Here is a 12,720-nt window from a genome sequence, read left to right on the forward strand (position 1 = left end):
TGTCTGACAGAAAACCTGCTTTAAAAATACCACTCTGACCCACCGCCAGAACGTGGGCCCCCACTTCCACCCGCTAACTTCCTCTTTTTCCAGCGGGATTTGTAGGTCACCGGCCCCAGGCGGAAGGCGGGTGGGTGGGGCCAGGTGGTGGGAGGGGCCTCGGTAGGCGGGGCGTCCGCGCCCGAGCGAACCGCGCCACAGAGAGCCTCATCGGAAGCGCGGCAGGTACCGCCCCCCGGCGCTGCATTCTGGGATGCGGCCTCGGCCAATGAGGCGCGGGCTACGTCACAAGGGCTCCCCTTCCCTGCTGCCTGGCGTCGCGGGGCACTCGGGCCCGCGTCGCCTCGTCGTGCCCGTGGCCCGCGGGCCGTGCCGCGCCGTCCACCATGGTGGACTACTACGAGGTGCTGGGCGTGCCCCGCCAGGCCTCGTCCGAGGCCATCAAGAGGGCGTACCGCAAGCTGGCGCTCAAGTGGCACCCCGACAAAAACCCCGAGAACAAGGAGGAGGCGGAGAGGCGGTTCAAGCAGGTGGCCCAGGCCTACGAGGTGTTGTCAGACGCCACGAAGAGGGACGTCTACGACCGCTACGGCGAGGCCGGAGTGGAGGACTGCGGCGGGGGCGGCGGGGGCGGTGGGCTTTTCCGCGACCCCTTCGAGCACGTCTTCACCTTCCGCGACCCGGCCGAGGTCTTCAGGGAGTTCTTCGGCGGCCGGGACCCATTTTCCTTTGACTTCTTTGGAGACCCGCTGGGGAACCTTGTGGGCGGTCGGAGGAGCTCCCGGAGAAGCAGAAGCAGGGAGACCGCGCCCTTCTTCACCGCCTTCAGTGGATTTCCAGCATTTGGGGGTGGTGTTTCTTCTTTTGATACAGGATTTAGCTCCTTTGCTTCCCTGGGGAATGGAGGCCTTTCTTCCTTCACCATGTCTTATGGTAGTGGTGGGACCGGCAACTTCAAATCCATGTCGACTTCCACCGAAATCGTCAATGGCAAAAAAATCACCACCAAGAGAATCATTGAGAATGGCCAAGAAAGGGTGGAGGTGGAAGAAGACGGAGAGTTAAAGTCCCTGGTCATAAACGGCAGAGAGCAGTTGCTACACATTGACGCCAAATAATTCCAGTCCAAGTTGAATTCAAAAAACATTGTGAGGAGCAGCAGGACTTTTTTTTTTTTTTGAAGATTGCAAGTGCACTCTACTTTCAGAACAACTGTACTCGAGAATTTATAAACAGCTCATGCCGATACCTATTTGTTGTTATTATTGGGACCATACAAGTTAGACCTCCATTTGTCTTTAGAACTTGTTGTAAATACCTGTATGCACTTTGCTATTTATTAAACATAATCCCGAGGCAGATGCTGATTATTTCGTAGTATTGGGACAAAATGTTTACAGCACCTTGAACCTTGCCTTTCCATTTTGTTTGAAATGTGAGCCAGGTAGTTTGCTCTGAAGTTAACGTTGCCAAGATAACTCGTTTTACTTCCAATTTTTCAACACATGGTAGTAAAGGATGTGAGTATATTAATCCTTCTGGCTTAAAGATGCTTTTTAGTCCCACATAAATGCCAGTGACTAGTAAGAGTTTTCCGGTTAAATATAGCATTAAATGTAGCCTTTTTAAAAAACAGGTTAACCTGACAAAGTGGTGTATTCGGTTCCAATGGCTATTGGAACAAATTACCACAAATTTGGTGGCTTAAAACAAGGCACATTTATTCTCTTAAAGATCTGGAGGTCGGAAGTCTAAAGTGAGTTTCATGGACTGACATCATTGTTAGCAGGAACATGTTCCCTCCAAAGGCTTGAGCAAAATGCTTCAGTGAATTCTTCACGGTTACATGGTTAACAACATCCTTAGGATGCTATTCAGGTCACGTAAGCAGTAAACCAGTGGTAGTGATTACTCAAAACCCAACACAAATAGGATTACTAGCCTGTACCCAGCTTGGTTCTACAACTGTGATTTATGGAAATGTGGAAAGTATTTCCATAAAACTACACAAAACTATCCCATTGCCATGTGCAGAATGTATCTATTTTAAAATAGGTTGACAAAAGCCAGGAATATTGGAGAGCCTGGGATACTGATTGGGTGAGGCAGCATATGCATATTGGAGAGAATACATTTCTGTTGCCATGGTTTATCCCCGTCGTGAAAACTGTTTTGGGCATGGCTACCTTGGGATAGCCCATCACAAAATGTGCCATCCATCCCCTTTGGTTGTGTCTAAGGAAAAGTGTGCGTAAGACATGGGAACAAAAAGGCAACTGAACTAGATAGACTAAAAGTGCAGCATTATTTGTAATTCTTTACAGGAAGCTCATGTGGCCTGAGCACACTTAATTAAGAACATGTGAAGTTGAGTTAAGCCCAGTCCCCATAGAATGGTGTGCATACAAGACCTAGCAGGAACATAGGATTCAGCCATTACTATCCCACAAGGGCACACAGTCTGTTAAAACCACGGCAAGTGGTCACTGAGGTATCCTGGGTAGTGCTTCTTAGCCACTAATTGTACAAGAAGTATTATAATAAAGAAGACTGCCAGAGCTTTTAAAAAAATGAGTTCATTTGCCTGCCAGGCAAGGGGACTCACCAGTGAAGATATTCATCGTTGTTGGTGGGGAGGGGAGGAGGAGCAGGGGGAGAAGGGATGTCAGGAGTTTTGAAGTGATAGGAAAGTGCACACTTTCATGGTGGTTATGCTAATTAAGGGTTAACAACTACTCAGGAAAGTCTTCAGTTGGGTGGCATACTGGGGTCACTCAGAGGTCATGGATCTCAGCAGCTCTAGTGGAAGCATCCTACAATGGATGAGTCAATGGATGAATATAAAAGCAAAATGTGTATCCATACGATGGACTATTATAGCCTTAAAAAGTAAGGATATTCTGACCTAATGCTACAATATGCATGAACCTTGAGGACATTAGTCTAAGTGAAGTAAGTCAGTTACGAAAAAGGCAAATAGTGTATGCTTCCATTTCCATGAGATGCCTGGAGTGGCCAAATTCATGAAGACAAAGAATGGTGGCTAGTTATAACAGTTGAGGGCGAACAGCATCCAGTTTTGATATATCTGAATTAGTGCTGCTAAGTGGAAAGTTGCCTTTTACAGAAAAAGAAACCATTTTATTTAAAGAATTTTCCAAATTGAAAATCTCTTTTAAAAAATGTCTTGGCCCCAGAATCACAGTCCTGTATATCAATATTCCTCTTTTATGGAAAGGCTTGAGTGGGCTTTCAGAGTAGAGAAAATGGCATTTCCTTTGGTGCAAAAGATGACCATCTCAAAGACCCTGCAGTGGACTCTCCATGGACTCACTAGCACTTTCCCACAGAGCAACCCCAGTTAAATAAGGAAGTAGTTTAAGACACCATTTTCAGAATTGGGGATGTCACGGTTTTTTAAATAGAAAAAACTTAAATATACATTTTTAGGTGTATCTATGGAACATTTGCAAATGTTAATAATAAGTTACCAATCATAGAAGCCACTAGCTACACGTGACTACCAAGCATTTGAAATGGCAGCCAGTCCAAATTGAAATATGCTGTAAGTGTAAAATACATACCAGATTTTGAAGATTTAGTATGAAAGCAAAAGAATGTAAAATATCTCAGAGCACTTGGGTGGCTCAGTTGGTTAAGCATCCAACTCTTGATTTTGGCTCAGGTCATGATCTCACCATTAGTGAGATTAAGCCCCACTTTGGGCCCCATGCTGGCAGCACAGAGCCTGCTTAGGACTCTCTCCCTCTCTCTCTGCCCCTCCCCGGCTCACGCACTCATGCTCTCTCAAGCACACGCATGCTCTCTCTCAACATAAACTTTTTAAAAAATAATGTGAAATATCTCATTAATAATTTTATGTTGAGTATATGTTGAAGGTATAATGTTTTAGATATATTTGATTGAATAAAATACATCAAAATTAGTTTTAACCCTCTTCATGCCTTTTTTTTTTTTAATTTTTTTTTTCAACGTTTATTTTATTTTTGGGACAGAGAGAGACAGAGCATGAACAGGGGAGGGGCAGAGAGAGAGGGAGACACAGAATCGGAAGCAGGCTCCAGGCTCTGAGCCATCAGCCCAGAGCCCGACGCGGGGCTCGAACTCACGGACCGCGAGATCGTGACCTGGCTGAAGTCGGACGCTTAATCGACTGCGCCACCCAGGCGCCCCATTCATGCCTTTTTTTAAACATGCCTACTAAAATTTTTTAAACATTCTCTGATTAAAATATAAAATGATTAGAAAAATAAGAGAAATATAGCTAATATAAACCTTAACTATATGGGAATAAAGAAACAGCTTTGAAGATAGCCATGAGCTTAAAGAGAAAATCCAAACCATTGAGTTACCAAAAACAAAAAGGAAAAATATATGAGCAATTTATGCGAAAACCTAGGAAACACAGGAAAAGTTTTATGACCTTCAGTGTTTCATTATTAAGAAAACTCTAGGGGCGCCTGGGTGGCGCAGTCGGTTAAGCGTCCGACTTCAGCCAGGTCACGATCTCGCGGTCCGTGAGTTCGAGCCCCGCGTCGGGCTCTGGGCTGATGGCTCGGAGCCTGGAGCCTGTTTCTGATTCTGTGTCTCCCTCTCTCTCTGCCCCTCGCCCGTTCATGCTCTGTCTCTCTCTGTCCCAAAAATAAATAAACGTTGAAAAAAAAAATTTAAAAAAAAAAAAAAAAACTCTAACAGGAACTTAATGCTTACCAAAGGAAAATTAGAAAAATAACTATAACTATAAAATAAACCAAAAGATACAAGAATGACAATCACTAATAAAAAGAAAACTGGAATTCATGAAATAGAAAATAAAAATAGTAAAAAGAATAAGCAATTCCAAAAATTATTTCTATGAGAAAACCAATAAAAGAACTCCACCTATCAGAAATCTTAAGAAAGAAAAGGAGCAAAAATATGACTTAGACTCTGATCTTTCATATTTGGAGAAAATTTCCATCAAGTACCGAAAGAAGTCACATCTAAGGGTAAACCAAAGTAAGGGAGACAAAATCTCAAAGTAAAAAAGATGACATACATTGTCCTGCTGGGCACTTTTTAAATAATGATAATAGATAATATTTATTGTATGCTCATTGTGACAATAGTCAGGCCAGAATAGTTGGGTCCCTGCCCACCTGCCCGTTCAGCTAGAAGAACGGGAGTGAGAATTTGAACCAGTGCAGTTAACTCCAGAGGATATATTTACATAGCAACACTAAAAGAAAAGAGTACCAGTTACTTTTTAAATGCCTTCCTATTTTTCAATTTTTACAAGCCTAATAAATATTTTTTTAAGTGAATAAATGCATTGCACAAAGGAAAAAGCCAGATAGTATAGCTCCCTTGTGGTCTGAAGCAAAAAGAGAAATGGCATTAGAGTCCTGTGCAATATGTACATAAATAAAAAGAGATACAGAAGAATGCAAAAACTATAAAAGATCTAAAGTCATGGAAGTTAATATAAAGTAAGTGAATATGGTATAAATGGGAGGAAAAAAGATGGCTAACTCAGTGGATTAAGAAATAAAATAGCTCCCATGAGTCCTATTTCAATTAAACCCAAATATCCAGGATTAATGTCAGATGCCTCTGAAAGTTATTTTTTTTTTCAATGTTTATTTATTTTTGGGACAGAGAGAGACAGAGCATGAACGGGGGAGGGGCAGAGAGAGGGAGACCCAGAATCGGAAACAGGCTCCAGGCTCCGAGCCATCAGCCCAGAGCCTGACGCGGGGCTCGAACTCACGGACCGCGAGATCGTGACCTGGCTGAAGTCGGACGCTTAACCGACTGCGCCACCCAGGCGCCCCTGAAAGTTATTAGTAAAGCAATAATTTCTACCATGGAAACCTGGGCTAGGAGGGTGGGCCTGGTGATGCGGTCAGCCCTCCCAACAACCCTTTCCCCTTTTAGACTCCATTCTTTTCATCACCGTCCTCCGCTTCACTGGGTTTATAGGCTCCTAGTTTTATCTCTTCCTTAATCCCTCTGACCAGCCTTTGATGACTTCAGCATCCCAAGCCATTCAACCGACCTGGCATGCAATTCTGCTAGCCCCGAGTTATATACCAGATATCAACACCTGGTCGGGAAACTTGTCAGCACAGCTCCCTCTCTGAAAACTTGAACTCGGTTACTTTCTCGGGTCACAGAGACCCCCACCTTCTCTCTTCTGCATTGTCTCACTTCCCCTTAATTTACTCAAGCTCTCAGACACTCCTGCTCCCTTTTGGTGTTTAGGTCTCCTATGATCACACTTTAGTCCCTTCCAAGACGAAGCCACTAAAAACGACCGTGTCAACAAACACAATGCGATAGTTCCTTTGTCCTCCAGGATGAGCAAACACCCACAAGCAAAACCTCCTGATGGATCAGCCCAGAACTCGGTTTCTCTGCTCCTACACAGCTGGAGAAAATTGCACAACTATGAAGACGGCGCCTGCCTGGAAGACAGTCTTGGTTGACTCAAAGCAGCATTTGCCAATCCTATCACAGACGCTCACCCCTGCCTCTCATTTTTCTCAGTGACCCTGGCAAACCTTTCCTGCATTAGTGGAGGCACTTCAACATTCATCTTACCAAACTGTCAGGAGAACGAGAGATAGACATCTTTAGAAAGACTAGTAGATAAGTAAACACCTGGAAGTAAATTAAGAAAAAAAAAAAAAAAAAACATGTGTTCCACTTGGAACATTGTAGGCACCCATACAGACCTGTGATAATGGCTTCCTGTTGACACAGTTTATGCCCCCGATGAAGACCATGTTGGGCATCACTGGCCTGGGGTAGTCCAGTACAAAGTCTCCTCTGAACAGCCACATGGATGCAGAGCTGAAAACATCCACCACCGACACCTCTCTCTGCAGGAGCTCAGAGGCGAGGCTTGCGTAAGGAGTGAAAACAACGCGGCAAATGTACTTCAGGGACAGAGGGTAGAGCATGTTCTTGACCCTTTGCAGGAACGTCATGTGGTCTGAATTCATTGTTAATAGCCTAGGAATATATGAGGAAGGGTTTGGGCACTGCGTGCCCTCAAAATCTAAGTCGCATGGAACAGAGCGCAAAAAAAACACGGCAGGCAGTGACAGGTACTTAGCCAGGACTGCCCCACAGGGGTAAACAGGATCTGTTAAAACCACATCAAAGGAACTGGAGTTCAGGTGCCCGATCAGGTCCTTGTTGTACATCAGCTCCTTGCAAGACCTTTGATAAATGAAAGAAGCAGTTTTCAAATTTTCCGTGATTTTCAAAAACATCTTTAGAAAATGTACTTTTTCAAAAACCAGAGAAGAGTGGCCCCGTACGAGGTCATTAAATTCGTCCTGGGTGTACGGAATGGCGTAGGTCATCAGGGTGAAAAAGTCCTCTTTTTTGATATGCAGATTCACCTCTGGCGAAACGACCACTATTTCGTGGCCTCTGGCATGGAGCTCCTGCAGGGCCTCCTTCATGCTGAGCCAGTGGCTGCCATCCGTGGGCAAGACCAGCACCTTCCCACCTTCAGCCCGGGGCCCAACACACAGGAACAGCAACAGCCCCGTGAGCACTGGCAGGGGAACCAGGAATCCTGCAGCCATGTCCGTAGAAGCTCAAAGCAGCTGACTTTTCCAATCAGGCTGTGTCTCCTGCATTTATTTCCATCATCTTTATCTTATCATTGAGTCACTCAGAAGGGCAAGTAACTGGCAGGCAGCGTGCCTTCCTTATGTTAATCATTACAAACTAAATCTATCCCAGTCTTTCACCACTGGCCCCACCCTTCTGCTTGCACACAGGGAGAGATCAATTCCCTGTACGTAGGGAAAACTCACCTGCCTTCGCTGCTCTCTCCAAGGATCATTCTAACTCACTCTCTTGCTTTTTATCCAATTCTCAGAACAAGACTGTGGATACCCGCTTCATTGGCTCTCCTCCTATTTCTCTGTTAATGGCATCCTAAAGGGCTGTGACCAAGCTCTGAGGAGTCCCCAATGCCCCAGTCTCCAAGCATAACTAATAACCTCTCTGGTGGATGTGCCCTTAACTGACAACTCTTAATGCTCTTTCCTCCCATGCACAGGTAACATGGAGCACACCCAGAAAGATCTATAACGTTGCTAAGGCAGCTTTCTCTAAACAGGGAGTGCAACACTAGCTCTTTGGTTTTGTCCTTTTTTTTTTTTTTTTTTTTTCATATCAGGACGTCTCTTGCAATGATCAGGAAAGACTTGAGGTGGCTGTCAAATATGGAAGTATCTTGAAGGATCCTGCGTTGGAGACTTGAAGACAACACAAGTGTTTGTTGAGCATTCTATATTTACTCCACGAAATAAGAGTTGCTGTTATCTACAGCATAAATGGGCAAGGTGACCCTTAGCGATGACCTAGTGGGGCAGAGAGCACCCTCGTGCAGGGCATGCTCACCTTGGAACAAGTGGACACCATGACCCAGCCTCGACTCAGGCTCTGTCTCAACTCCTCTTCTCCAATCTTCTGCTATTCTGTTTAGGGATGGGGGTCGTTTGCTAATAACTTGCTTGCCCCACCCTCCTTCCTTTGAAAACCATCCATTTTGTACAATGCCTCAGAGCTCCCCTCTGCTTACTACATGAGATGCTGCCGATTCATGAGTCCTTAATAAAGCCAGTGGATCTTCAAGTGTACTCAATTGGATTTTTTTCTTTAGCAACTCCAAGATCTAAATCTGGCTAGAATAAATAAAGGAGACATATACCATGCTGGATGGTTAGATTTAACATTGAAATGCTCCTGGTTTTGTCCCAAATTAAGCTATAGATTTACAGATGGGAATTTTTAACATGACCAAAAACTATTTTTCAATTCACTGAGAAGCATTTCTGGCTTCTGGTAAGAGGAGTCGCTCCTATCAGACCAGTGGCCCCACGGAAAATGATGATAAACTCCTGTAAAATGTTAGGCAGCAAGCAGAAGCGTGCAGAAACTAAAGGGGAAAGGGGGGATGGGATGGCATAAGGGTGGCCAGGAGCCAGGGTAGAGTTTCCCACTCTTCTGAGCACTCACTTCTCCTACTTCTGCCCTCACCCATTACATTGCTAGCTCCTCCCTGTTAATAGGGGATTAAGATCCCATTTGTAGCCACATAGCAGAAGATGGCCAGCACCTCAGTCAACCCACTACCCACCATCGGGTCTCTGCCCCCTTCCAGAGCTTGGACCAAAGTTCTAGAGGTCATCTCTTCCTGCTGTCTCTGTCGTAGTGCCCAACCCATGCCTTGTCTGCCATCCCCGAAGCCAGCAGAGCAGCGGGCACCGCACATCCTTCTCCAACCTCAGCTCTTCTTCCAACCTTCTAACTAGACCTTCAGCCTCTAGTTAAGCTATGGAGGCCCACCAAGCCTCCCACAATAGCAGCCCACCCATCCTGAAGTCATTTGTTTCTCTTCTCTGCCACAGAGCGCTCTGCACAGTGGCTCCAACGAGTGCACCAAACCAGCCAGTGTTTTCATGTGTCCCCATACTCATCTGGGGGTCCGTAAGCATCTGACATACATGCCACCTCCCACAGAAAGGCTGATGGCCAACTCGGGATTTCTCCTGTGACACCTCTTTCCCAAAGCCCGTTTCTTCAGTTTCCTGGCTGGTTCACCAATTGTTGGCTCACAAATTGGTCACTGTACATGGAGGGCAAGGAGAGACCGAAGACAGAGGCAGACCACTCTAGATTGATGGGTGTTGGGGTTAATAAGCAAGGGAACTTACTCACAAGGCTTGTCTTGAGTGGCTGCAAGGTCAAGTGATCTTCGCCCCTACCTGACAAATCTTAAGAGAGCCCTTAACTGGGTTCAGTCATGTATACCATCCACATGGTCTACCATCAACAATATCTTCCTCTCTCAAGGCTACATCCTCGGAAACAGCTCCCACTGTGATAACAGTGGGCAGAGCATACATTCCAGGGACAATGGAGGAGCAGAGAAGCCTGGATTCAGCCCCCAGATGTAACCCAGCATGAACATCCTCCCAATTGCTTCCTCCGACATTCAATAAAAACAACAACAACAAAAACCAATTTTTTAATTTGCAAAGGATTTGAATAGATTGTCCAAAGGTCAACAAGCATATGAAACTATGCTCCACATCAATAGTCATCAAGAAACTGCAAATAAAAATGAGATATCAATTCTCCACCACTAGGATAGCTGTAATAAAAAAACTTTTAAATGCAAAATAACAACTGTTGGCAAAGATGTGGGGAAACTGGAATATCCATACATTACTGGTGGGAATATAAAATGGTGTAGCCACTGTAGAAAACAGTTTGACAGTTCCTCAACAAGTTACACATAAAATTACCATCTGACCCAGTGATTCCACGCCTGGGTATATACTCAAAAGAACGGAAAACAACTGGTTTTTTTTTAGTTATTATTTTAATTTACATCCAAGTTAGTTGGCATATAGTGCAATAATGATTTCAGGAGTAGAATCCAGTGATTCATCCCCTACACATAGCATCCAATGTTCATCCCAACAAGTGCCCTCATTAATGCCCCTTGCCCATTTAGCCCATCACCCCCCACCCAAAACCCCTCCAGCAACCCTCAGTTTGTTCTCTGTATTTAAGAGTCTCTTATATTTTGTCCCCCCTCCTTGTTTTTATATTATTTTTGCTTCCCTTCCCTTATGTTCATCTGTTTTGTATCTTAAATTCCACATGAGTGAAGTCATGATATTCATCTTTCTCTGACTGACCAATTTCACCAAGCATAATACATTCTAATTCTATCCACGTTGTTGCAAATGGCAAAATTTCATTTTTTTGATTGCCAAGTAATATTCCATTGTGAATATGTACCACATCTTTATCCATTCATCAGTTGATGGGCATTTGGGCTCTTTCCATACTTTAGCTATTGTTGATAGTGCTGCTATAAACATTGGAGTGCATGTGCCCCTTTGAAACAGCATATCTGTGTCCTTTGGATAAATACCTAGTAGGGCAGTTCCTGGGTCATAGGGTAGTTCTATTTTTAATTTTTTGAGGAACCTCCATACTGTTTTCCAGAGTGGCTGCACCAGTTTGCATTCCCACCAACAGTGCAACAGGGTTCGTCTTTCTCTGCATCCTCACCAACATCTGGTGTTGCCTGAGATGTTAATTATAGACATTCTGACAGGTGTGAGGTGGTATCTCATCATGATTTTGATTTGTATTTCCCTGATGATGAGTGACATTGAACATCTTTTCATGCATCTGTTAGCCATCTGGATGTCTTCTTTGGAGAAATGTCTATTCATGTCTTTTGCCCATTTTTTCACTGTGTTATTTGTTTTTTGTGTGTTGAGTTTGATAAGTTCTTTATAGGTTTTGGATACTAGCCCTTTATCTGATATGTCATTTGCAAATATCTTCTCCCATTCCATCAGTTGCCTTTTAGTTTTGCTGATAAAAACAACAGTTAAACAAAAATGTGTACACAGATGCTCATAGAAGCACTATTCACAACAGCAAAGAGTAGAAACCCATCAACTGATGACAGAAATGTCCATCAACTGATAAATGTATAAATAAACAGTGGTCCATCCACACAATGGAAAATTATTCAGCCACAAAAAGAAATGAAATAATGGGGCGCCTGGGTGGCTCAGTTGGTTGAGCATCTGACTCTTGATCTCGGCTCAGGTCATGATCTCACGGTTGGTGGGATCATGCCCCGTGCTGCTGAGCTCTGTGCTGACAGTACAGAGCCTGCTTGGGATGCTTCTCTCTTTCCATCTCTCTCTGGCTCCCCCGCCCCCGCTCACACTCTCTCTCTTTCCCTCTCTCAAAAAAATAAATATTTAAAAAAGAAGTGAATTACCAATAGATGCAACAACATGGATGAACCTTGAAACATTAAGCTAAGTAAAGAAGCCAGATATAAAAGTCCACTTTTGTACGATTTCATTTCTTTCTCTTTTTTTAAGTTTATTTATTTATTTTGAGAGAGAGAGACAGAGAGAGAGAGAGCAGGGGAGGGGCAGAGAGAGATGGAGAGAGAGAATCCCAAGCAGGCTCCACAGAGTGCAGAACCAGACACAGGGCTCGAACCCACAAACACGAGATCACGACCTGAGCCAAAATCAAAAGTCAGACGCTAAACAGATTGGGCCACCTAGATGCCCTTATACAGTTTCATTTCTATAAAATATACAGAAGAGGCAAATCTATAGATGGAAAGCAGATTGGTGGTTGCCGGGGGCCGGGGAGGGCAGAATGCAGAGTGACTACTTACAAAGGTATGTGCGCGTCTTTTGGGTGTGATAAAAATGTTCTGGAACTAGGTAGTAGTGATAGTGTACAACACTGGGGGGATACTAAATACCACTAAACCGCACACTTTAAAATGGTGAAATTTGGGGCACCTGGGTGGCTCAGTTGGTTAAGCTTCCCACTCTTGGTTTCGGCTCGGGTCGTGAACTCACAGTTTTGTGAGTTCAAGCCCCGCATTGGGCTTGGTGCTGGTGGTACAGAGGCTGCTTGGGATTCTCTCTTTCACTCGCACTGTCTCTGTCTCTCCAAAACAAGCAAACAAACAAACAAAAACCCTTAAAATGGTGACATTTATTTTATGGGTATTTTACCACAATAAAACAAATGGAGCAGGCACCTTGAAAGATAGTCTGGCAGTGCCTCAAAGATAAAAAATAGCCTTACCACACAGCCCAGTTATTCCACTGCTAGGCATGTACCGGA

General features: G+C 44.3%; 2 protein-coding genes across 2 annotated transcripts in view; one reads left to right on the forward strand and one right to left on the reverse strand.

The window, feature by feature from the left end:
• Positions 1–7,666, reverse strand: part of LOC121014397 (UDP-glucuronosyltransferase 1A1-like) — a 26,826-nt gene extending 19,160 nt beyond the window's left edge. The window contains exon 1 of the mRNA XM_040450622.1: positions 6,738–7,666. Coding sequence (XP_040306556.1) covers positions 6,738–7,601 — 864 coding nt within the window. The 5' untranslated portion in view covers positions 7,602–7,666. The remainder of the gene's footprint in view (positions 1–6,737) is intronic.
• On the forward strand, positions 387–1,204 carry LOC121014398 (dnaJ homolog subfamily B member 3). Its single transcript, XM_040450624.1, has one exon. The coding sequence runs from the start codon at positions 387–389 to the stop codon at positions 1,116–1,118; it is 732 nt and encodes a 243-aa protein (XP_040306558.1). The 3' UTR covers positions 1,119–1,204.
• Positions 7,667–12,720: the final 5,054 nt, after the last annotated feature.

The sequence above is a fragment of the Herpailurus yagouaroundi genome, unplaced genomic scaffold (genome assembly GCF_014898765.1).
Source record: "Herpailurus yagouaroundi ecotype Mexico unplaced genomic scaffold, PumYag 202, whole genome shotgun sequence".
Lineage (NCBI taxonomy): Eukaryota > Metazoa > Chordata > Mammalia > Carnivora > Felidae > Herpailurus > Herpailurus yagouaroundi.